We start from the raw sequence: 27,001 nt of genomic DNA, 5'->3' as shown, positions 1-27,001 counted from the left end.
ACAAAGCTTTAGACTCTGAGTTATCAGAATACCTATAATACTATCATACCAGAGACCTTGTACTCTGCCCGTCTTTATCCTGCCTTTAGTAGCTGTGTGCAGTCGTTGCTGTCTGTACATTGTCCAGCTGGACTCTTCCTGTCCTGAGTCTGCCTGCAGTATTCTGCACTGCGCAATCTTGTGCTTGTCCCTACAGCCTGGTCAGATGTCACCAGCTCGGTCACCTGTGGTCCCCCCACCCTGAAACTAGACGTCCCATGGCAGTAATGTTATACTGTGTAGGGCATGTAAGGATAATTCGGGGCTCCAGCGATTGCCGGACCCCGAATTACACCTCCCTGTAGGGGGAATAGGGTGAGCCGTCATTTGGCTCACACTGCAACCAACTCACTGGCGGCACACATATATGTACGTCCCCACTCTCCTCACAACATACCCCGACTGGCGACACGCAGACTTCACTGACTGTCTGGTGGCCCTAACAGATAAGGTGGCCATCCATTAGACCAGGGGTAGGGAACCGATGGCTCGGGAGCCAGATGTGGCTCTTTTGATAGCTTCATCTGGCTCACAGACAAATCAGTAGTGGTTGATTCTTTTAAGGTGCACTGCTCAAGCAGCGCAGCTTAGTGTGGCAGTGCAAGTACAATTTTCAAAGTAAGAACGCTACTGCTGTAGCATGCACTACTAACTTACTAATATTACCCCAAAACTAACGGCCACTCCAATAACGGCCAATTGTCCCGCTCTGGGCCCTGTCAGGTCCAGTGAATTTGTAGGGCGAGATCCCCGCACTTTGATTGGCCCAATAGACTGTCTGCCACTTGACAAGGCAGCCTATTGGGCTAAAGTGCAGAGATCTCGTCCTAAAAAGTGAATCAACCCCAAGTCAGCTAGCTAATTGTACAAGCAGTTAGTCTGTATTTCTCCTGTCTGGCTCTCGGGGAAATACCCTGGAGGAGATTGTCCAGGGGTCTGTTAGTCATCAGGGAATTGAACGCCGCACGTGCGATCGTGATAAAATCTGCCGAATATCGATGCTAAAAAATTGAGTAATGTATGGCTTAGTGGTGAGAGAGGTAAGATGAATACGTAATGTAACGAAATAGGGAGATGGATCCAGCGACGTCCCTCCTACGACAAGCATCCCCCAATCTATCTTCCTACCAGCGGGTACACGCGACGGACGAGAATGGTCAAGCGTTCATGGTCCTTTGCGCTGAGTTGTCGGGGATCTTGAAGAAGTGACAATCGTTATCGCTGCACATTGCTAAATGTTTTTCACATGATCGCATGTCTGTACCCATGTCGCAAGATCGCGGAAATGATCGCTCTCCACTCAAAAAATTGCCAATCATCTGAAAAATCATGTAGTGGATATGGGCCTTTAGGGAAGTGCAGTATTCTCCCCAGGCTCTTTTAGCAGGGGGCTTCACCCGGCTAATTTTGGGCAGCACCCGGCTGTCATCGGCTCGCCTCCTCATCCTCCTCCTATGCTGTAAGCAAAGTTGCGCCGGCCATGCATTCCCCGGCATGCGCTCCACCCAGCTACTTTTTCATTCCACCCGGCTGGAAAAAATTCTGGGCAGAACACTGTAGTACTGAATGTCCTGGATTAAGCGATTGGTGCCAAAGATTATCTTGTAAATGAATTTCTTTTGCTTCTTTGTGAATCGCAGCTTATGTACCACTTATGGTGCTTTCTGGGTGGGGTAATTTTTTTTTTCCTCCACGACATCCGATGTCTTCTGCCTAAATCATGTCTGTGAGTATCTCTTTACTTTAGCAAATGAACCGGTGAGATAAATTTCCCAAGAATACAAGAAATATTGCTTATGGAAAATATAGCCTAATTAATTGCATCTCCCAGTCAGTTGGAAATGATTAACCGCTTCAAGTTCAGGCGGTGCAATTAATTGGCAGTATCGAGCAATTAAAAATTGCCTGTTCAGCTCACCTCCTATCAATCAAAGTGACGCAAGCACGGGCGATTAATAGCGAGCCATTAATCTTTCATGCGTGAGTGATCAGAGATCAGAGGGTGGCTCAGCTCTAGCGGGTAACATACAGAGAATTTATGATATTTCTCCGCTCGGAGGATGGGTCTCCGAGGAAGTGATCCCCGGCGTAGTCCACTTCCTGCGTCAGGTTTTGGCATGGAATACCGGCCAATGAGCCCTCGCCGCTTCCCCCCCAGGCCCGGCTGTAGATGCCAATTGCCTGCCTGCTCTGGAATGGTAACACTCTGCTAGGCTTGGTACTGACAGGGAGCTCCAAAATGTATACTGTACTGTCATAACCACATGCAGCCAATAACAACACAACTACAGCTTCATGTTACACAGTACAGAACTGAATAAGAGCATAATACAGTATATTCACAACTTATGCTTGCTATTTGAGCACTGTTTGTTTTTGAAACAGTGAATATTATTATTGTTTATTTCTATAGCACTGACATCTTCTGCATCACTTTACAGAGTACATAGTCATGTCACTAATTGTCCTCAGAGGAGCTCACAATCTAATCCTACCATAGTCATAGCCTAATGTCCTAAGCATATTATTATGTAATTATATAGCACTGACATCTTCTGCAGCACTTTACAGAGTACATAGTCATCTCACTGACTGTTCTTAGAGGAGCTTACACTCTAATACTACCATAGTCATAGGCTAATGCGGGGCTGTGGAGTCGGAGCAATTTTGGGTACCCGGAGTCGGTGATTTCATAAACTGAGGAGTCAGAGTCGGATGATTTTGTACAAGATCAACAGATCTGATAAGTATTAGACTAAGGAGTCTGAGTCTGAGCCATTTTGGGTACCAGGAGTTGGAGTCGGTGGTTTCATAACCTGAGGAGTCGGGTGATTTTTGTACCCTGGTCTAATGTCCTACCGTATTATTATTATTATCATCATTATTTTGCATTTATGCACTGACAATCCTGCAGCACTTTACTGAGTACATAGTTATGTAACAATCTAATCTCTGCCATCATTTTGCATAATGTTTAGCGGGCTCCTACCAGCTTTCTGATGCTGTCTGTGTACGACTCCCGTCCAGCATGTCACCTGACCCGCCAGGAGCCGTGCACGGACACCAGAGAGCTGCAAGGGGCCCGCTAGGAGCTACAGGAAAGCCGGAAGACGTTGCTGGAAGTTCAATGAGTATTTTATGGCATGCAATACCCCCCCCCCCCCCCCCCCCAAAAAAAAACCAAAGCACAATTTCTGTTATTCCTTTGAGCATGCCAGTTAGGTGAGACTTCCGGTTGCCTGAGTTCCAGATAACTGGAACTTTTCTGTATATAAGGTGTAAAAATATTACCTCGGAGAAAACAGGTCAAAAATGATTTGAATAAAAGGCCAATTTTCTGTTGAAATCTGAGTGCTGCAGGGCAGTAAAATCATCGATGTTCCCCACTCACTTATCAATCAGTGAAATATTTCCAGATTCCCTTATGCAGCGTACATTGTATACTCTGTACCTCAGTGACCTGGATTCCACTCTGTGCAGGCCGGGGAAATGTCAGCACTGTATGAATGCGTAATAGCGTTATGCGACGTGACAGGTCCCCTCTATAGCCAGGAATGCGATGTGAGCGGTTACAGACGAGCTCGGCTGTGCTCCTTCCTGGATGAGGACAGCAGGTGTGAAACGATGGCTTCTAAATGCCGTGGTTTCCTGGCGGTGCCAGTTAGCGCGTGTTTTATATCGGTGCGCGCAGCTGTGCCCCCGCCATGTGGATGCGTGTGTGAGTTCATGAAGACATCCGCGACACACCGCTGCCCAGCATCCCCATTAATATCTCCGTGTTAATTACATAATTGTGACAGGGCTGCGAGGAAGGGGGGCAGCGTAATTATCTGTTATGAATCTGCTTCATCAGGGAGCGTAAACAAGGAGGCTCGTTAATCAGTTCTCGTTAAGCGCTGGACAGCCCCCTGAACATACAAACCAGACCTTTATTAGCCGATTGGGCACCGCGCACTCTGGCGTTTCTCAGGGCAGCCACCCGGGCTGGCACACGAAGAAGATAGTTCTCTTAAAGCGGACCTGAACTCAGATCCTCCTCTCTGCTCTAAAAGATAAGCAACAGCATAATAACCTTTAAAGAAAAACATTTCTTTGTTACAGCTGATACAAATCCTGCAATAAATCTGCAGTGTATCTCCTTCCTGCTTTCATGGAAGCAGAGGGTTAACATCCTGCGTTTACAAATTAGCAGCTCTGCCGTGGCAGAGGAGATTCCTGAGCTGACACAGCTGAGAGACCAAATTACAGTGGTGATTAGTCACAGATGAGGGGTGATTAGGCTGAATTCTCTAAATACACACAGGGTGCATGTCTCTCTGTTTTCCTTCTGTCCGGTGCAAGAGTTCAGGTCCACTTTAAAGAGACCAAAAAGCCTACTATTAAAAAGCAAAGATAAATGTATTTTTGCCTTCTTAAAATAGAAGGTATTTACGCTAATTCAGCTGTAAGTGAGCAACTGTGGTTTTCCATGATGTACAGAATATGCAAATCATCTATGCATATTCCAAAGTGGTGCATCATGGGAAACCACAGTTGCCGATTTACAGCTGAATAATCGCCAATACATCCTGTTTTAAGAAGGAAAAATCACGGTACATTTAGCAGCAAGTACGAAATTGGTATTTTTAAAGGACAACTGAGCTGAGAAGAATGTGGAGGCTGCCATATTTATTTCCTGTTAAACAGTACCAGTTGCCTGGCAGCCCTGCTGATCTATTTGGCTGCAGTAGTGACTGAATAGCCAGAAGGCAGCAGCAGGAGGTGTGAAATATTTGGTTACCTCACTCCTTCTCTAGCCATTTCCTGCTGTACTGAGTACCAGGGCTAGGGTTTGCACTCTGCTTGGATAGTCATCTGGCATTGGGAGATTTTTATCTTACATCTGTAGATATATTTCAGCTGCTTGTAGGCGTACGCTGGCAGACTATGAAAATATGAGGTTTAAATGTAATCGTTTGTGTAACTTTCCACTAAATCAGTTTTGGCAGACGACCGACTTTACCAGAAAAAAAAAAATCTGTTGAATCTGAGTTATTTTCCAGTTGCATACTAATCAAATAAAAATTAACACAATGTTCTTTTTTTCCTCCTCAACTTGGCTTTTCTGTCAAAGTTTCTGTTGAAATGAGAACAGCAAAGACATAAATATAAGTGGACCTCATTCAAAGGAGCCATAACTCCTTCCCCATTTCAGCCTATAACCACACGGTCAGCACGGGTGAGAAATGCCTCAGATGCAACATTCGTCATTCAAGCGCTGTCCATTCAAATGAATAGAAGCATTTTTTAAACTTTGGCACCAGCTTTTCCCGTCTGCAGAAATGCTGCGTTCAATCGCCTTGTCTCGTCCTGGATGCTGCATCTATGGCCGCGTTCCCCAAGGGGGCTCAAAATGCAATAACGAAATGCCTGTGGGTAGGAACACACTAGGCAGAATCGCATATGTGTTTTCCACTATGTGCTATGGGGAAAACTCGTGTATGTTCCTTCCCTGAAACCGATACTAAAAGCTTACCTGCTTGTTTGCAGAGAAGTTTCTTGCATGGCCAGAACGATCCCATGTGAACTGGCCTTTAAACTTAAAGGTAACCTTAAGTGTGGCAAAAAAAATGACATTTACTCACCTGGGGCTTCCCTCAGCCCCCTGCAGCCGATCGGTGCCCTCGCTGTGTCTCTCTGGTCCTCCCGTCCTCGCCGGCGACCACTTCCGGTTTGGCCATCAGGACCCGACAGGCATGGGAACGCGAGTGATTCTTCGCGTTCCCAGCCACAATATTACCCCCTATGCTGCTATTGCGGCCAGGAGGTCGCAATAGCAGCATAGGGGGCGATATTATGGCTGGGAACGCGAAGAATCACTCGCGTTCCCATGCCTGTTGGCCGGTGACGGCCAAACCGGAAGTGGTCGCCGGCGAGGACGGGAGGATCTCCGAGACACGGCGAGGGCACCGATCGGCTGCAGGGGGCTGAGGGAAGCCCCAGGTGAGTAAATGTCATTATTTTTGCCACACTTAAGGTTACCTTTTAAGAGTAACTTTAACCCAGAATTGACCTTCATCCCAATCAGTAGCAGATCCCCACTTTCCCTTGTGAAATCTCAAATAGATTATCAGGGAGGTCTGTATGGCTGATATTGTGATGACACCCCTCCCACAGTGTGATGTCATGGCCATGGTTCTGACCGTTTCCTGTTTGTGAACCTCGTTGCATTGTGGGGAAATAATAGCCTTTTCCAACTGCCAAGCAAGAAATGTCTCCCTCTGTGCATAGAACTCTCACTAATGAACATTCCGCAGAGATCACCTGACAGGACTAAAGATGTCACCACCAGTGATACATTTCAGAATGTAAATCGGGGATAGGAAAGACCTTACAACGGCAAACAGTGGCTAAATAATCTATAAATGAATATTGTAAAAAATAAGCAATTCTATTCATTGTTGTTTTCACTACAGTTCATCTTTAAAGAGAACCTGTAACAAAAAAAACTTCCCCTGGGGGTAATTACCTCAGGAGAGGGAAGCCTCCGGGTCCCAATGAGGCTTCCTCCTCCCCTGTAGCTGCAGGCAGTCCAGCTACAATACCCCCCGAAGTGTCCCGGAATCCTCCCTCGACAAGCGCTGATAAGCTCTGAATTATTTACCTCTCCTGGCTCCAGCGGGGGCGCTGTTGTGGCTCTCTGCACAGAGATAAGCGAAAATAGCCGATCTCCGTTGGGTCCGCTCTACTGTGCAGGAGAGCACCTGTGCATTAGAGCGGCCCGACAGCGATCGGCTATTTTCGCCTATCTCTGTGCAGAGAGCTGATACTGCGCCTGCGCTGGAGTCAGGAAGGTGAATATTTACATCCCCATCATTCTGGGAGGATTTTCGGCGCCGTGGGACCGAGGAGGACGGGGGAAGCCTCAATAGGATCCGGAGGCTTCCGCCACCCGAGGTGAGTACCCCCCAGGGGAGTTTTTTTTCTGTTTCAGGTTTTCTTTAAGATAGTCATACACAATTCATTTTTTTTGGGGGGGGGGGGGGATTCGTGGCAGAGAAATCTAATACATTTTCTGCTTCCGAAAAATGTAGCCAATGTGCCATACATTTATGACCGGTTATTTTTTTCTTTTGAAAAAAAAAATCAAATACAAATGTACGGAATACTAGTACTGCACCGATGGTGAAGGATCAAAATATGATCCCCTTTTTTTTATAAATATGGTGATGATATAACTGATCCGATAACAGTTCACCACGTCTTTATAAACAGGTCCTGGTATATATTCAGTTTATATGGCACAATCCTGACAATACTTTTGTTGTTAAAAAGGCAAAGCTGTTCTTGTGTCCTGCAGCCAACCACATCCTTTGGATCAGCATAATGGTGTAGTGGTCAGCACTCTCGCCTTGCAGCGCTGGGTCCCCGGTTCGAATCCCAGCCAGGGCAACATCTGCAAGGAGTTTGTATGTTCTCCCCGTGTTTGCGTGGGTTTCCTCCGGGCACTCATGTTTCCGCCCACATCCCAAAAACATACAGATAAGTTAATTGGCTTCCCCTATATTGGGCCTAGACCAGGGGTCTCAAACTCAATTTACCTGGGGGGCCGCCGGAGGCAAAGTCAGGATGAGGCTGGGCCGCATAAGGAATTTCACAATCGCGGCGCATCGCCGCCTCTGCCCGCCCCTCTTACACTTCCTTCACAGAGAGGGGCGGGGAGAGGCGGCGATCCGTGCGGCGATTGACGTCAGGAGGGGCAGAGCTGAAGCTGAAAGCTCTGCCCCTTCCAGGAAATGCCGACAGATTGCCCCCCGGGCGATTTGGGGGCTCTGCAGACCTTTTTTAGCGGTGGGATGCGGCGGATTACTTGAGAGCACTGAAGCAAACTATAAGGAAGCTTTTGCCGGCGAGGGCCACAAAATATTGTATTGAGGGCTGCAAATGGCCCGCGGGCCGCGAGTTTGAGATCCCTGGCCTAGACTATGATACATACACAGACATATGACTATGGTAGGGATTAGATTGTGAGTCCCTCTGAGGGACAGTTAGACTGCTGTGCAGCGCCACGGAAGATGTCGGCCCTATGTAAATACTAAATAGTAATGATAAGAATCCTTCCCATATTGCAATAGGAAAGGAATGGAGATCAGCTGCTGCTAAGACGACTCTTCTCCCGTCGCTCTGATGACCCCGGTCTTCTTCTCTGTTCCTGAGTCGGGCAGAAGCAGAAATTGCAGTCAGGAAATCTCCTTGCTGGAGCTGTGAGGAGATTCAGTCCATTATTCCCCCCCCTATATTGTTCATCTTGTAGCAGAGGGATAAATGGCGCTCTATTCACCCCGGGTCCAGCCTTCACACCCCTGACAGCTGCCTCGCAGTGTGTAATTGTAGGCCCACGCGGCAGCTGTCAGCCAGGCCCGCGCAAAGGCTCAGTCCGTAACCCTGATTAATAAACATGAATCTCTTTATTCCTCCGGCCGTACTTCATTACAGCCGGCAATTCTGTGGCGCTTTTTTTTTTGTGGGGTTTTTTTTATGTATGATTGTTATTCCGTAACAAGCTTATTAACCCTTAGACTGCCACTATATTTTTTTTTTTTAAAACCGCTACTTACCTGTGCCAGGTATTTTTGCTTTATAAAGATACTCACCCGTGCCAGCAATTTTTTTTTTCTATTTATAAAGATACTCACCCATGCCAGCTCCTTTTTTTTTTTTTTTTTTTTTTTTTTTTTTTTTTTTTTTTTTAATAAAGATACTTACCTCTTCCAGCTATTTTTTTTTTTTTTATAAAGATACTCACCTGTGCCACGGTGACAGCTATTTTGGCATACTGGTGACTGAATGGTTTGACAAGCTCTTCATGCTCCATAATCCAGTAGGGATTGTGTCTGAGGGCAAATAATTGAGGTCTGATACAGAATTATGGTAATTTATGATAAAAAAATATCTATGCAGCTTGTAAATGGGCTAATCCAGTTTTGGAAGAGTGAGATTGGTCCATTTTCAAGCTGCCTAGCTTTTCAACAACATTTGCATAATTCTGCATCAACTTATTTGCTGCCTATCTCCAGCCAAGGTAAAAGAGTGCTCTAGCCTCCAACTACTTACGGTGGAGTGAAGTGCAATAAACCGTATAAAGATGAACTTGAGGAGCGACATCCATGAACCCAATAGGCAACCGTACCTCTATTGCTAAAGGTGAAAAACAAAATGCGTAAAACAAAAATGAAATGCGTAAATTCAACAGTTTTGGTGGAAAATGCCTTCAGACGTTATAGATGCAGAAATTCTAAAGACGTTGGCGGCAGGCAGAAGTAGTTTTGGCAGAAAATGTCTTTAGACACCCACAGCACATAGACGGCAATTATGAAGTCTCTAAAGACCACACGGTGGACAACGCAGTGGAAGGATAACATCTTCCGTGGGGCTGTCCAACTACAGACCTGGTAAAACAAAAAGGGTAAACAAGCGCAGTATACAGTTCATACACAGCCAATGTGGCTGAAAAGAAAAGCATGTTGGTGGAGGCGCCCAAAAATATGTGTGTTTAGTATCGGTATTGCTTAAGTGCTTAAAGTAAGCATAAAAATGAGGTAAAATAAAGACAAAAAAAAATAAATAAAATAATAAAGGTGGTCTCTTACCTCCAAAGAAGACTCACTGGATGGAAAAAGGAGTCTTTATTAAAACAAAACGGTTATACTGTAGACAATGCGTTTCACGGGACTCAGCCCGCTTCCTCAGGTTAATAAAACAGATAACCTTATTACCAGCCCTGCAGAGCGAGGGCGCATAGATCACCTGTGGCTGAAAGTTCACTGCAGACCTGGAGGGTCACTTCCATGCCAGTGTTCAGGGTGGACTGAGAAATGTGGTCTACTTGAACCACACCTTTCACTCTTTTAATTTGAGCTGTGCCACAAATCTCTGAGGGCCTCGGCTATTGAGGGCTGGAGTTGAACAGCCCTGTTCTACCACGTTGCCTATTCCATCTCGAATAGCCTTTAGCAGGAAATTGTCAAGGATAGATGAAACTGCTGAAAGGATACACAAGGTGACATGATGAGATAGACATGTGTATGTACAGCGCCAAGCACACAAATAACCAGGGCTGTAGAGTCAGTACAAAAGGCTTCCGACTCCTCAGTGTATGAAACCACCGACTCTGACTCCAGGTACCCAAAATTGCTCCGACTTTTCGACTCCGACTCCTTAGTTTAATTTTATAAAAGCTATGGATTTGGTTAAAAAAATCATCCGACTCCTCACTTTATCGAAACCACCAACTCCGACTCCAGGTACCCAAAATTGCTCCGACTCGGACTCCACAGCCCTGCACATAATTATGCTGTGTTCTTTTTTTTTTTTTTTTTTTCTTTCTCTGCCTGAAAGTGTTAAACATCAGGTATGCAAGTGACAATTTCTGTCCGGGTTGGGATCGGGTGGGACTAGCATGAGGGCCCTTTCCCACTGGGGTGGTGCAGTGCATCAAATTGACACTGCTATCGCACGCCATTGAAAACCTGTAGGACAAATCACATTACCGGTGTCGCGGTGCGCCTGAAGTCCTCGATATGACGCGCCTCTAAAACTGCGTTGCATGCGTCGCTCTGCGCTGGACCTGAGGTCATGTAAGTCTATAGCGATGCGTGTAAGCGTAAACGCCCGCTGCAGGTTTTACACTTCGCGCATGCGATCCATTTCCGTGCACGTGATCGTTTGGCCACATGCCACACAGGGAATACAGCTTAGTGACGCGGTATTCCCCGAAGGCCTATTCCTGGCGGTGCAGTGAGCCTGCCACACCTCCAATATGCAGTGTGAAACCGGCCTAACCCTCACTGATGAGGTATAACAGCCATAAAACACTTTCCTGGCACAAAGTTGCTTCTGAGAGCAGCAAAGAGAAAAATGGGGTCAATAGTTCATAGATTTTTGCATGAGTCATCGAGCAGAGACAATGAAACGTTTATAACTTAAAAAGCAGGTTTAAAAATAAAATAAAACTGTGGGAAATCTAAAAAAAAATCATTTTTAGGAGAAGGAGGATATATATACAATTGTTATCTCATCAGTTTTTTACACCTCGTGTTTCCCTGAAGGCAGAACAGTGCTAGAGATTCATCAATCCCCCCACCACTCTTACACTGAGATTTTCCAACGTGTCTGGTCACATTTTGATAGATTAATCAGGCCAAAATTAATAGATCAGGCATGCCATAGGGAGCAGGGATGGTCATAGTCGGCCAACTTCGCTACGCTGGTACTACGCGTAGTTTTACGCAATTACGCTTCGCCAAACTACGGCTTCAAAATCAAATATTCGTTTCGTATGCGTTTCGTAGACTATGTGATAAAATACACAATTACGCGTAGTGAGAAGCGTAGTGTGTGCGGATGCTTATGCCCGTATGCAGAAAATTTTACGCATTAATTCCTCTTTAAACGCTTATACTGGGGACTCTTCTAGGCGTACATTCCCCTTTACAATGCGTACATTTGTAAGCATACAATCGCACGCTGAAAATTAGACGCGAGCAACGCATTCGTAGTTCACTACGCAATACACTTGTAAACTACGCATAGTGGCCATAAGCTACGCGTAGCGGTATTTCGCTACGCGTAAATTCATAAGCGTAGTTTTGAAACTTCACCTACGAACTATGATGCGTAGATGCGAACTACGATGTGTAAATTCGCACTGGCGTCATTTCTGCTCATCCCTGATAGGGAATAGATTTCAAACCGATAATCAAAGTGGCCAGAACTATAGATAGGTGTTTGGCTATTTTTAGCCTTGCGGCTCATACAATCTAATATGGGCCCTATCCTGCTCAAAGCCACTATAGGCCCAAAGGTGCTCAAATCAGTCGCAGCCCTTGCAGATCTTATATGGATGGTCGGTACCCAGCATCACATAGAATCTAAATTTCAGAATGTTTTTCCTCAAGAGAAAGAAGTGGGAAGAGCCCGACTGCCCTTCACAATTTCTTGTATTTCCTAGACGCATCTGAAATCCTGTCCATTGTCCAGGATGTTTGTAGGCCCTCTCCTTCCTTGTCCAGTCATTCCTTCGTTCCTTCTCCCCTTTTTTTCCTCTAACCCGTCTTGTGCCCCCCTCCCTGGTTGCTATGGCAGCCATGTTTCCTTTGCTGTTGCTGTGGCGAGAGAAAAGGTCGTCGCTAGGTCGTCTCCACAGCGACGGTGGCTGGGAGCCTCTGGCTTGTCTGAGAGAGGGGATTGGCTGGGAGGGGGGAAGGGCCGGGAAGGCAGGAAACACAGTGAGGATAATATGTGAAACTTATCTGGATAATGCAAAGATTAGCTGGATAATGCAACCCATTATCCACATGGAAGGCACCAGTGAGGTGTCTCCTCTCCACAGTCTGACCTCGGCGCTCACACTACTAACATTAAATATAGATGAAAAATCCCAGGATGCATTGTGAAGCGCTTGCTCGATAGCCGACACGGCAGACTGGTGGACCTGCAGCTTCAGGATACTGGTGAACTTCAAGTCCCAGCATGCCTTGCTATCCAGGAGCTTATCACTGCTGCCTACAGCACTACGGGACAAGAAGGCTGGCCATACATGTGTAGATTCTTTAAAAAGATGTCGCTGTCCAGCTGCCCTGCTCCATAGATTCTTTAAAGGTGCCCATTAACGGTACAATTTTTCCCTCAGATTTGATCTTTTGTTGAGATTTATATGATCAAATTGTATTGAAAACTGTGCCGTGTGTGGCGCAAATCAATGTGAAACAATTCTTTGGTAGATTGGAAGCACAAAAAATATTGATCCGAAAGTTAAAACCTTTTTTTTTAATTGTTCCGTTAATTTGAACAAGTTGCATGGAAAGATCAATCTGACTCATCAATAATTGCATTACTGATCACTCCCATTTGAACATACTTGGCATACAAACCCCAACAGGTATGATGTACAAACAAACCCAGAACATTTATATTGCGCTTTTCTCCTGTCGGACTCAAAGTACCAGAGCTGCAGCCACTAGGGTGCGCTCTACGGGTAGTAGCAGTGTTAGGGAGACTTGCCCAAGGTCTGAATAGGTGCTGGCTTACTGAACAGACAGAGCTGAGATTTTAACCCAGGTCTCCTGTGTCAGAGGCAGAGCCCTTATACACTATCCAGCCACTGTAAGCTGTGACACTGTGCTGGTACTGACAGTAAGCTGTGAAAACAGTCTCTACCTGAAGTGTGTCTGAACTCTGCTTACAGAGTACAGCGGCTGCAGCTCACTCAGTTTTGGAAGGTAAACACGATTGTATTTCAGAACCGTATTAAATCCATTCAGTAATAAAAGTGCATTGCTTTAAAGGGAACCTGAAGTGAGAGGAATACGGAGGCTGCCATCTTCTTTCTCTGATAATGCCAGTTGCCTGGCTTCTGTGCTGATGTCTTTAATACTATAAGTCACTGGCCAGAATGAGCTGCAGATCAGACGCTGGGACTCTGGTGTGACTCCGCTCGCTGCATGCTTGTTGCAGGGCGCTGACGCCACTGGCTGCATGCTTGTTCCAGGTGTGTGACTCACACAACTAAAGCCAAAAGCTCAGCAGGACAGCCAGGCACCTGGCATTGTTTATAAGTGTTTAAACATGGCGGCATCTGTAGTCCCCTCACTTTGGCTTCCCTTTCACAATCAGAACCTCATATTAAAGGACCGTCACAAAAATCTTAAAATTTAAAATTACATATCAACACATACAAATAATTAAATTTTCTCCAGAGTAAAATGAGCCATGAATTACTTTTCTCCTATGTTGCTGTCACTTACAGTAAGTAGTAAAAATCTGACATTACAGACAGGTTTTGGGCTAGTCCATCTCTCCATAGGGGATTCTCAGCATGGCCTTTATTCTCTATAAAGACATTCCCTGAAAAATATTTATATAAAGATGCTGACCGGCCTCCCTGCTCACTGCACAGTTTTTTTTTAAGCAGTTTGACGGAGCAACTGCCATTCACTAAGTGCTTTTGCAAATAAAGAAATCCCTGACAATCCCCCCATGAGGAGACGGGCTAGTCCAAAATCTGTCGGTTCTGTCAGATTTCTACTATTCACTGTAAGTGACAGCAACCTAGGAGAAATGCACTTCTTATCAATATATATTTACATATATTTTAAATTTTAAAGAGGAACTTAAGCCTACACAAACATACTGTCATTAAGTTACATTAGTTATGTTAATTAAAATAGATAGGTAATATAATCTCTTACCCACCCTGTTTAAAAAGAACAGGCAAATGTTTGATTTTATGAGGGCAGCCATCTTTTTGGTTGAAATGAGGTGACATGACAAGGTACATGAGACACAGTTCCAACTGTCCTTTGTGCTGATCACCCCTCCCAGTTGCTAGGCAATGTGAATAACAACATAGGAAATCCCATCATGCTTTGCACAGCATCAGGGAAAAAAAAGCCCGGGCAGTTTTCTTTGATGGGTGGAGCTTAGCTAGAAATGCAGCTAAAAATGATGCTTTGGTAAGAAAAACAAAGTTCTGATGTTGTGAAACTGTTGAAGAAACACCAAGCCTTTTCAGTTCTGCTGAGTAGATTTTTGGTCCGGAGGTTCACTTTAAGATTTCCATGACAGTGGTCCTTTAATTTATTTGAAGCACATTTTAAGCTTGCGGCCAGCGGGAGCAGACAGTGTAGTGTCTGTGCTGGTGGTCTCGGCTGTAGCCTGGGGCAGGTGCTTTACCTCCATAGACCATATGGGGAATGCATCCGTCTGGCACGGGATTATAGCGGAAGTCACAGAAGTGCGGCCCGCTTACCGGAACGGATCCAATACATCCTTAGCAGGCTGAGAAGTGTGAACAGCTCCTGTATATAAAACAGGAGCCACTCACTGTCAGTTTTGTGATGAATCGAGAAGGGACAACTACAGTACAGATAATTCTCAATCAGATTGCTACTGGTATCCTATCGAGATTGAGAGGTGTAAGGTGATAGACTGGCTGATGCTTCCCTTTAAAGCGGATCCGAGATGAAAAAGTAACTATCACAAGTAACTTGTCTATATATCTTATCTAAAGTTTAGATAGTTTACACAGCAAATCTAGCTGCAAACAGCTTCAACAGTTTATGCTTATTTATTGCTGTGATACGAGGGCAGCCATGTTCTGTTTGTCACACTACACTGAGGCAAGCTGATAGCATCTCCAGCCCTCAGCCTGTGGAAAATGTCACTCCTCCCTCCTCCCCTCTGCCTCTGAAATCTCTGGCTAGTAACCGCCTCCTCCTCCTGCCCAGACTGAGCTCCCATAACGCCTTGCTACTGTCTGAGAATGCCAAGGCACTCTGAAAAGCTGTGGGCATGGCTTGTTTAGTTTACAGGGAATTAGAGTATTAAAACAAAACAAAAAAGTATTTGGCTTGAGGAATGCCCTATAAACTATATGAAAGGAACACAATTATGCAGTGAGTAATAGTTTATCTCGGATCCACTTTAATTTTGCTAGATTGGCCATCCCTGAAAATGGGGTCCCCGGTTTTCAGATTTCAGCTACTGTACTGAAAAAATTTCTTTTCTTTTAACGGCACCAGTGATTGAATCCCTAACATCTATTAACACCCTTGAGGCTTTGCAGGTTGGCCGCCATGCCACGCACGTGCAATGAGGTTATTATTAATGATCTGTGCAATGCCATCATCTCCCCTGGAGATTAATAAGATTAATACATAATGATAATAATAAAATGCCAGCATCGGCGAGTAACACAGAGATGCAAAACGTCCAGATGTGTACTACACAGCATTTACTATACTGATGTATGGTAAATATGTATTACGTTTTAATTATTTCCTAAATTAAGTCTTTAGCAATCAATTTTATATTTTAATACATTTGACTATTTATGTTTGTTTACCTGGTGCAGCAGTTGGCTGAGGCTTGTTTCACGGTCACTGCTTACTTCCTTCTACTCCCATACACAGTTGCAAAATAGCCCTGTAAGATGTAAGTAATAGGGTAGATCAGGGGTCCCAAAATGTTTTGGGTCGAGGGCCGGGTCAACATACTTTAGACTGCTGGGGGGCCGGAGTATACATAAAATGATGTAGAAGTATTTGCGGGCCAGACAGGGAAGCATACCCAGGTGACAACCTGCAGTCCAATTGGACAGCAATGTTATCAGATGTGGAATTTGATTGGAAACCAGCGAATTACTGCTTTCTGGCTTCCATGTGGATAGGTGGTGCCAGCACTGCTATTCTATATGCGGACCACCAATATTTAAATATGTAGTTGACCGCATCTTTAAGTGATACATTTTGTGTGGGGGGGGAAGGGGGGGGGCGGTAAGAAAAGCCTCAGGGGGCCACATTCGGCCCGCGGGCCTTAATTTGAGAACCACTGTGGTAGAGACAGCTTACACTATTGAAAATATGCATTTCTGGTAGAGTTACTCCCCCTACTAACTGACCCACTTTCCTCTCCTCCTTCCTATGTTGTAGATCAGCATCCTGCAGTGAAAGGAGTGGCAGGTGGGAGGGATCAACTTCTCCATGCTAAAGCCACACCTCCTCCTCAGCTGGAGGCCAGTTCTCTGCAGTAACAGAGGTTGCAAGGAAGAGACAGGAACTGCTCTCCATGCTGAAGCCACGCCTCCCTACTCTTACTTCACTTCCTCTTACCATGTCCTCAGTTGTAGATCAACACCCTGTAGTTACAGTGGGAAGAGGGATCAACTTCTCCATGATGAAGCCACACCTCCCTACTTACTACACTTCTCCCAATCGCAGCTGGAGACCAGTTCTCTGCCGTGATAGAAGTAGCAAGGAAGAGACCGGACCTGCTCTCCATGCTGAAGCCACACCTCCATACTCCTGGCTTACTTCTTTGTACCAAGTCCTCAGTTGCATTGACATTAGTGGGGGAGGGATTAGCTTCTCCATGCAGAAGCCACACCTCCCTACTTACTACTCATACACTCCTCCCCATCTCAGGTGGAGGCCAGTTTTCAAAAGTGACAGAAATAGCAAGGAAGAGAGAGGAACTGCTCTGTATGCTGAAGCCACGCCTCCCTACTTTCACTTCTTCCTCCCTACTTTCACTTCCTCCTCCCTCTTTCTCAGTCGTTGATCAACTCCCTGCAGTGACATTTGTGGGCAGAGGGATCAACTTCTCCATGCTGAGGCCACACCTTCCCTATTTACTGCTCATACCCTCCTCCCCCACCTCAACTGGAAACCAGTCCTCTGCAGTGACATGAAGAAGGGGGGGGGGAGAACTGCTTTCTGTGCTGAAGCCACACCCCCTACTAAAAGCTCACTTCCTTCCCCATCCACAGTTGGATACCAGTCCTCTGCATTGATCTGAGTAACAGTGGGACATGTAGATTGAGCCCACTGCTGAAACCACGCCTCCCTACTGACTGTTTATGCATTGGCTTTTAGTCAATAAGGAGGTGTTGCTTTCATGGAGTGTATAGCCTGCTGGCTCAGACATTCGATTGGTTTCATGGTCTGCATGGTCATCTGCCCACTCCCATTTATCACATATTCACATTTAGTTTTTTTATAGTGTTTATTTTGAATTACATTTTTCTGTTTTTCACACTTCTTCTTCCTCTCTCCTGCAGGTCTGAGTATTCGGAACACTCAGGAGGAAGAGCCCGTGGACCCTCAGTTGATGCGTCTGGACAATATGCTGCTTGCAGAAGGTGTGGCGGGCCCAGAGAAAGGAGGAGGATCGGCAGCAGCGGCCGCAGCAGCGGCGGCCTCCGGCGGAGTCTCCCCCGACAACTCCATAGAACACTCGGACTACAGGAACAAGCTGTCCCAGATCCGGCAGATTTATCACGCGGAACTGGAAAAGTATGAACAGGTAAGGGGAAATGACCCTCCTGCACCAATCCATCTTCCACGTTTGAATTGCTTTCTAACACCCACTCTTTCTGCTCTTTCCTTTGGTAATTATTGGCTCAGGCATGTAACGAGTTCACCACACACGTTATGAACCTTTTGAGGGAACAGAGCCGAACCCGACCCATTTCCCCAAAGGAGATTGAGCGGATGGTGGGAATCATTCATCGAAAGTTCAGCTCCATTCAGATGCAGCTCAAGCAAAGCACGTGTGAAGCCGTCATGATCCTCCGTTCAAGGTTCTTGGATGCAAGGTGAGCTCTAGAGGTGGATTAGATGTCTTCTACGATCTTGACGATCTTTTCTGGAACAGATTAGGTTATACCAAACAGTTATTCAAATCCAGGCTGAAAAGCCACCTGTTTAGCCTGGTTTTTCCGGGCTTTTAGAATTCTTCCTCTGTACCACGATCTACCAATCAACCAATTATTGGTCTGAGCCATGCTTATGCGTTTTGAGTCCTTACGGGAGAAAAGCGCTTTACAAATCTGTTAGTTGTTATTGTTCTTGATAATTTCTTAGGTAAATCTTGGGTTACAAGCATAAAGCCTTGCTATAGTTTCATTAACCTTTTCGGGACCACGTGCATTAGATTCTACGCCGCACTTGTGGCTGTTCTAGCCTGATGTGGCGTAGGATCTACGCCGGCCCGCAATTTCCGCTCTCAACGCGATCGTGCGCACCCGGAGGGGGAGATTAAGCTGTCATATGACAGCCGACATCTCCCCCGAGTGATCACTACGATCGCCGTCGGATCGTAGTGATCAGTTTGACAGCTGCGGCGGCAGGGGGGAAACGAAGAGGATCCACTCACCTCCCTGCCGTTCCCGCGACGATCGGCACCCCCCTCCGCTCTGGCCGGCATCTCCGCTCCGTCTGACGTCAGTGCCGGGTCCCGGCTTTATGAGGTCATCAAGCCGCGACCCGGAACTGATCGTCAGACAGAATGGAGATGCCGGCCGGAGAAGAGGGTCCCGTGCGGCTCATCGCTGGAGCCTGGAAGGTAAGTGAAGGCTGCTGGCAGAAGGGGGGGCCCAGACCACCATGGTTGGGGACACACAAATCCAGGCAGCCACAGACGGGATCCGGCCGCCTGACCCCCCCAAACACGCGCACCCCCTTCCCGCGCAAAATGCGTGGTCCTTAAGGGTGGGTAGGTGGCCGGTCTCGAAAAGGTTAAGGAAGATCTAAAATTCAACTTTAGGTCTGTTTTAGTGCTTGACTCCGGCTGAGGGGTGGGTGTTTATAACTTTTAAAACTAACCTAAAAGAAAGGAAATAGATCAAAGGGAAGAGGAGGAGGAGACGACGGCAGAGATTGAGATGGTTAGATAGTATTATAGAAGCAACAGACATGAGCTTGGACAAGCTTCTAGAGGCAGTATAGGATAGAAGAGTCTGGTGTGTCCATGGGGTCCCAAAGGCTGAACAAAAAGATAGGCTCATTACCATTTAGCAATCCCTTTATTCAGTGGTCTAAGCTTTGTACATTTCATGGTATGGCTGTTTCACAGAAAGTAAGTCAGTATAATAAAAAAATAGTTTTTTTCTGCTGTGGTGGTTGATAGATGTTGCCTTGTGAGGGTTTGACTTGCATCCTATTGCTCTTTCTTGGCTGACAACAAGGGCGATGTTATGGCTGGAGAAACCTAGCCTCACTCTCACCCACATAAGTCTTCTGAATAACCTCTAAATAGCATATAAAGCCATTACTGTGTAAAACAAGCATCTGATCTGTATCTGTATCTGGGCTTCTGTATTTTCGGACAGCTTTTTCAGGGCCCATTCGCACTAGGGCGATTAGCAGGCGATTCCTGCTAATCACCAAAGCGCTATCGCTTTTTAAAGCAATAGCGCAATTGTAACCCTATGACCGTGATCTCACTGCCGCAATTGCGGCCTATCGCGGCAGTTTCGCGATTAACGGCAATCACAAAACGTGTTACCTGTAGCATTTTCGTGCGATCCTGTAGCGATCGCGATACAAGTGCTCATCACGATTGCTCTGAATCGTGAGAGTATACAGTGATTTTACTGCACTAATCACAGTAAAATCACCCGCGCAATATAATAGCGCTACCGTTTTGCGACTCACTAGTGTGTATGGGCCCTCAGAGTCGCATTCCTCATTTGCAGTGCTGCTCCTCCCCCTTCCCTCATTAGCCTGACCAGTGGCTGGTAATCTGAGCCTCAGTGTGACGTCAGCAATGGCTGTCAGGGAAGAGGAAATCAACACGGTGGATCCATTATCTTAAACAATGAAAATCTAACATGACTTCATAGTTTAAGCCTTGTATTTGTGTATGAAGACTGCGTCTGGCAGGGATCGGGATGCTATCTCTTGCACAACAGTTAGGGGCTGAGTGCTGTACAGATACGTCTGTTACTATGGAGGGAGGAGGAGGGGAAGGTGCATGATGGAACCGCTTCCAGTGGGCAGGGCTAAGTGGGAGAACAATGTGTTCTGGGGTCACTCAAGAAGTGGATGTGGCTTAACATCCACCATGATGTTGGGGGGGCCAGTAGACTCTTGCCCGAGTTTAATCTGCTGCATGTATGTAGCTTTCCCTAAATTTGTAAATATTCTTCCTTTTCTAGGCGGAAGAGAAGAAACTTCAGTAAACAGGCCACGGAAGTCTTGAACGAGTATTTCTACTCACACCTAAGCAACCCTTACCCCAGCGAAGAGGCGAAAGAGGAACTGGCCAAGAAGTGCGGCATCACCGTATCACAGGTACAGAAAACCATCCTTGGCAAGAATGTGCCCTACCATGGTCACTGTCTAAATGGTCTGAGGTGGTTGTTTTTTTTTTTTGTTGTTGTTTTTTTTAACAAGTGCCTGAATAATGCCTGGATGGTGTAATGGATCAGGGCTCTGCCTCTGACACAGGAGACCAGGGTTCAAATCTCGGCTCTGCCTGTTCAGTAAGCCAGCACCTATTCAGTAGGGGACCTTAGGAAAGTCTCCCTAACACTGCTACTGCCTATAGAGCGTGCCCTAGTGGCTGCAGCTCTGGCGCTATGAGTCCGCCAGGAGAAAAGTGTGATATAAATGTTATTTGTCTTGTACCTTACCGGTATATTTTTACTGGCTGTTGGAGATAACCAGTGTGCCTTTAAATCAGGGAAGAACTCACAAACTCCCTCCAAAAAGTGTCTAGTTACTACAGGAACAGGTGACATTTGAAAAATTAGAATATCGTGCAAAAGTCCATTTACTGTATTTCAGTAATTCAACTTAAAGGGCGAAACTAATATATGAAATAGACTCATTACATGCAAAGTGAGATAGTTCAAGCATTTATTTGTTATAATGTTGATGATTATGGCTTACAGCTAATGAGAACCCCAAAAAATCAAAATATCCGACCATTAGAACATTATGAAAATGTTCAATATTCTAGGCTCAAAGTGTCAGACTCTAATCAGCTAATTAATCCCAAACACCTGCAAAGGGTTCCTATTTCATATATTAGTTTCACCTTTTAAGTTGAATTACTGAAATAAATGGACTTTTGCACAATCTTCAAATTTTTCAAGTTTCACCTGAAAACTGAAACTCTATACTTTCAGTTCAGCTTTATATACTAAGTGGAACTACAGTCTCAATATCCCCAAGTGCTCCAGTACATTAGCCACACCATCAAAGCAATTATTTTTGCTAGATAGTTGCCGACAAGGTTGATAGACTGTGTTTCACTTTGCTCAGAAGCTTATTAAGTTCCATGCTGCACCGTTTCACCAATTGCAGGTGAGCTAACATAGCAGAGAGTTTTTCTTTACAGGAAGTCCCTTTTTGAATGCAGTTTTAAAGGGACCCTTAAGGGAATAAGTGTCCCAATTAGGGTACTTACCTTGGAAAGACTTTAAGAGCCCGTTTCCACTATAGTGAATCTGCACGCATTTTATACATGCGTTTTATGCATGCAAATTCGCACAAGCAATAGAAGTGGATGGGCCTGTTTCCACTTCTGTGGGATTCTGTGTGGTTTGTCGTGCAGAAAAAAATCTGCACGGCAGACCCACCAGAATTCGCACACACCCACGCAATTCGTCGGTAATGTAACTAAATAGGAAATCCACAAGCGTTTGTCTTGCGGTTTTCCCGGTGTTTCCGCGTGCGTTTTCGATTAAAAACCCATGTCAATGCATGCCGGCATTGACATGGTTAAAATCGCATTGCGCAAACCGCGAGCGATTCCAGGTGTAAATCCGCAACGAAACCGCAACAGCATGTGGATTCGTTGCTGCGATTTTCCCTGTCTAAATCGCGCCGCGCAAGTGGAAACGGGCCCTTACTGTCTTGCCTTCCACATAGAGCCAATTGGGTAGTTTTTGGAGGAGATTTTGATGTCATTAATAAAGGTTACCTTTATCCACACAGGTGTCCAACTGGTTTGGGAATAAAAGAATAAGGTACAAGAAAAACATTGGAAAGTTCCAGGAGGAAGCTAATATTTATGCAGTGAAGACGGCAGTCAGTGCAGCCCAAGGAGGCCACAGTGGAGCCAACTCTCCAACAACCCCAACCTCTGCAGGTAGGTTCCCTTCCATGATCTGCTACAACTAGAGGGGGTGCAAAATGTGATGAAGAGGGCTTTAGAGCTGCCACTTTAAGTCTTGTAAAGATAATCACCTTCTGTAGAAAGTCAGCTTACACCTGGGCGACTAGTTAGCTTACTCATAACTTTAGGCTGCAGTCCCATCTAACTACTGTTCTTTGTTCCTTCTCAATTCTCTCTCTGCATCCTCCTTGTTCATATTCTGCCTCCTGAACTATCTAATTCTTTATTCCAACTCTTTGACTCCTTAACCTACTAATTCTTGATTATACACCTTTTATTTCTTCATCTGCCACTGATGACTCCCATTCATCTCCTCAATCTTCGGACTACTCCTTGTATCCCTCAACTCCCATTTTATTGCTTTCTGGTCAAACTACTAACCCTCCAATGAAAATTATTCTAACCCTGCTTTCTGTTGGTTAATGTCGATGTCTTCATTTCTTGGCTGGCTTTGCATTCTAACCCTTCATCCCTTTTTTCACTCAATTCTATTTCTCTATACTCTTTTCCCCAAATGATACTCTGTCTCAATCCCCTTCTCTTTTTTTTCATTGTTGCTTTCACCCTTCTATCTTCCTTTGCACCTCATTCTTCCTCCAATGACACCCGATCTCTCGATTCTGTATGCGTCTCCTTCATCTTCCAATTCTGACTCTTGATTCCATCTCTGTCCTCTCAACACACTCTTGACTTTTTCCGTAATTTCCTAAAACCCCCCATCTCTGCTTTTGGTCTCTGCAATCTATTCACTTGTAATGTTGTCTCCTTAACCACTTTTCTTGGTTCCATCATGCCTTAACTCCTGTTTCCTCACTGCTGTGCTTCTTGCTCTTCGTGTTGATGTCTCCTTACCTCTCCCATGTCATCGCTTTGTCTTCGGAACCCTTCAAACTCTCAACTCCATATTTGATCCCCTCAACCTTCTGACTTTTTGATTGTCTTCCAAAAACATTTCTTACTCTCTTATTTTTTTTAAACCTTCATCACTTTGCTTCCTCAATCCTCTATATTTCTCCTCTATCTCGTTCTTCACTCAGGTTCTGGTGGCTCATTCAACCTGTCTGGATCTAATGACATGTTCATGGCGATGCAGGGCTTAAACGGGGATTCTTATCCCCCTTCACAGGTCAGTTTTAGGTCCCCTCCAGTGCTATTTTTTTTTTCTTCTACTTCCTGTCATCTGACTTACCTTGCTCTGCACGTCTTCTGCTGATTTTCCTCTGTTGTGTTCTGATAGATTTTTCCTTATTTGTCATTCAGGTGTACTTCCCCATCACGCCTTTATTATTTTTCTTCACGTCTTATGTTTCCTGTTTCTGCTCTCTTTCTGTATATACATATTTGCTCTGCTCCATTTCCTTTCAAATTGTCCTCATCCTTCTCTCTTTATTTCCCCCAAGGTGGAGTCCTTACGTCACACGATGGGTCCTGGTTACAATGACAGTTTATCAGCAAATCAAATGTACAGTCCTCGGGAGATCCGGGTAAGAACCTGCAACTGATTCGGAAGCTCTTATTTTGTAGATTTAATTGCCAAAAAATGGATAAACCTGTATTAGCAAAATTTGTTGATGTCTTACATAGTGACACCAGGATGACCCAAACTACAGATGTTTAACGAATCTGTTTCTCTAAGTAGCCATTAGTCCAAGTAAATACATGTCACCATTCGCGCCCATTGGTGCACAGCCAGGGTTATTTCCCAATATCCAGATATGCGTGTTCAAGAGACAGCGAGGAAGGGAAAAATTATACATACCTTGGGCTTCCTCCAACCCTCTCCAGGCTTATCGCTCCCTCTGCCTCCTGGATCTTCTGCAATATGCCCTGAAAAGTCCTCCGGTCCACGGCATACTGTGCTTGTGCAGCCCAGCAATGTACAGTCCCGTCGCGCTCCCATAGCTAGGAGTGTTCTGTGCTTGTGCAGTGCTACTGTGCGGGCGTAGAACGCTCCGAGCCATGAGAGCATGGCGGGAGAGAGCGTGTGGCTGGACTGCTCCTGCGCCGACCGCAGGACTTTTCGAGCCCAGTTACGGAAGATCCAGGAGACGGAGCAGGACAGGGAGGAAGTGATAAGCCTGACATGGGCTGGAGGAATCCCTAGGTATGTATAATTTGTTTTCCCCCTCCCTGTCTTGGGTACTCTTTAAGTATGTGGGCTTTGAAATCTGTGGTCAAATGGGAGTCGCCTGAAAAATTAGCTTATAGAGCTATATGATTTAAGAACCACCTGCACCTTGCTGTGGAAGTGCTTGGTAAACTCTGGTGCCATTAGCATTGTAGCATCAGTGTTCTAAGGAGCCAAACAAAAGAGTTTGCTAAGGAGAGAACGTAGAATGAGAATAAAAGTGGAAGATTGGGTAGCAAGTCAAGTCTTCAAATGTATCTTCAGAAGGTTGATCTTTTGGCTCCATATCTCTTCCCACCAATTGCTCACTACACTAGGACTGCCGAACCTAACTAACCCTTAAACTAAATTACTTTGGAAGTTGTGACATTGTAACCAAATAGGGTCAGTTTTAATACTGGGTCTTACATTTCATTGTTTAACAATATGCTGGAACTTACAAGAATCAACCCACAAAGCCTATGCTTCCTAATTTTGTCAGCTGAAAAATACTCTTTTTATCCTATTTATAATGGGTTTTCTTTGTTTTTAGGCCAACGGAGGGTGGCAAGAAGCCGTGACTCCTTCTTCTGTCACTTCTCCAACAGAAGGACCAGGCAGCGTACATTCTGACACCTCTAACTGAGCACTCTCCTCCTCTCTGGGCTTCTCCTCTCTCACCCCTCCGGCAAGCTAAGGTCTCTCTCCTTGAACTGAACTCCGTATCTTGGGTCAATCCAGGACAACAGTGTTGGGATCTTCTCCCTCCACATCTATTTCAACCCAAGCTTCCTATTACCTCTCTCTTCAAGTGAGCCTCAATTCTATGACACTTATCATATGAGACGATGGCTTAGGAACCTCAGGAGGGTTATATTCTTGTAAGCAAAGTGCCGATACAGGAAAGGTAACTTAAAAACTTTGCCTTTGGCACATGTACCCAAAGATAATCTACCCATCTTTCGACCATTCAAAGATAACAAGATAGCTGGAGGAACTCAAGATGGTCACACCACAACTGGAGTTTTGTGTGTACAGAAAGGGGACATCAAAATATCTCCCAGACTACCTTCTGAAAAGTCCTCCACTGATAGCGTCAGGTGGGGCAAAATGAATGTATCACGTCATCCATCATATCTGAATGTGAGTGACAAAAACATCAATTTAAGAAATTAGATGTAAAAATAACCACCAAAATAGAGAGTCGATGGGAGAGGGGAGTTGCCAGCAGAGGAGAGATTGAGTGGATTCAAGAAGATACATAAAACAGGTTACATAAGACGGCGATCCTAAGAAGCAAAAGGATGAAAACTGACAACGAGGGAAGGAGAGGCGTGTGGAGAGGAAAGGAGAAAGACTATAAACGGATACAGGAGTAAAAATATCAGAAAAAAAAAGAGCTACATGGAGGGGGGGAAAAGACTTTAAATCTCCTCACTCCTTCCCTCTATAGTCTACCCAGAATCCTTTGAGGCTCAGCCAATCAAAGAACAGCGTTATTACCTCATAGCGGCTCACATAACCAATAGAGAAGACTTTTTTTCTTTTTTTTTTTTTCTGAGTTTTCTTTATGTTCACGCGTTCGCAAGTTTGACTACCTCCGAAGGGAAAATAAAATTATATATATATCTTTCACTTCTGCACGGGGGGTGGCAGTGAGGTGTGCGAGCATTTTTGTCTCCCCAAGCCTCTGTCCCTTTTACTCCCCCCTTTTTTTTAATTTTTGGGGTGCTGGGTTACGAATACAGTTGGTATTAGGAACTTTGTGTTTATGATGGGGTTAGTGGGGGTGGGGAGGGCTTATTTTTTTCATGATACTGTTGGAGATAAAGTTACAGAATTGGAGAGGGGGGCTGATATCCCTATAGATTGATACATTATTACATACACGAGTGTGAAGAGATGTATGAGTGGGTGTCTGAGAATGTATGTATATTTTTATAGTCACCTCTGAACGTATCTTGTGTATAGAAGTCTTAATCATGTCACCAAGGCTTTGTTTGTGAACGGATAAGTCCATCCAAAACTGGAGTATTTGGGGAGTCTGCGCTCTATTGCAGATATTAAAGGCAACTGAACACCAGAAAATGTATATATTTTTAAAATGATTCTCCCCATAGGTGAGGTTTGTAAGCAATCATGCTGTGGGGGCTCACTACTTACCAACAGGGTCCTGCTCCGCTGGCTCATATGGGATGAGCCTTCTTCTTGTTTGTACCTTTAAAAAGGACTATATATACTCTAATGCAATCTCAAAAAGGCAAAAAAAAAGTCTCTGAAAGAACTTTATTGACACATGTAGAAAAGCAGAAAAGACTGTTCTTCAATATCACAATAATAGGTCTTAAAAACACATTCAATTGGTTTGAGACAACAAATGGTTGTAGCTTTGTGGGTATTGAACTTCAAGGC

The 27,001-nt window shown here is 45.1% G+C and overlaps 1 protein-coding gene across 2 annotated transcripts in view; it reads left to right on the top strand.

The window, feature by feature from the left end:
- The window catches only part of PBX2 (PBX homeobox 2), an 80,844-nt gene extending 54,167 nt beyond the window's left edge, over nucleotides 1-26,677 (top strand). Inside the window, exons 3-9 of one of the 2 annotated variants that reach the window (XM_068250315.1) lie at nucleotides 17,636-17,880; nucleotides 17,982-18,172; nucleotides 20,516-20,651; nucleotides 22,302-22,455; nucleotides 23,520-23,608; nucleotides 23,883-23,966; nucleotides 25,143-26,677. In XM_068250315.1, the coding sequence (XP_068106416.1) occupies nucleotides 17,636-17,880; nucleotides 17,982-18,172; nucleotides 20,516-20,651; nucleotides 22,302-22,455; nucleotides 23,520-23,608; nucleotides 23,883-23,966; nucleotides 25,143-25,235 (992 nt within the window). In that variant the 3' untranslated portion in view covers nucleotides 25,236-26,677. The remainder of the gene's footprint in view (nucleotides 1-17,635; nucleotides 17,881-17,981; nucleotides 18,173-20,515; nucleotides 20,652-22,301; nucleotides 22,456-23,519; nucleotides 23,609-23,882; nucleotides 23,967-25,142) is intronic. The other variant, XM_068250316.1, reaches the window with a different exon arrangement.
- The last annotated feature ends 324 nt before the right edge of the window (nucleotides 26,678-27,001 follow it).

This window comes from Hyperolius riggenbachi, chromosome 8, assembly GCF_040937935.1.
Source record: "Hyperolius riggenbachi isolate aHypRig1 chromosome 8, aHypRig1.pri, whole genome shotgun sequence".
NCBI classification, from domain to species: domain Eukaryota; kingdom Metazoa; phylum Chordata; class Amphibia; order Anura; family Hyperoliidae; genus Hyperolius; species Hyperolius riggenbachi.
Note: the sequence above shows the minus strand (reverse complement) of the source record. Positions and strands in the feature narration are given on the sequence as shown.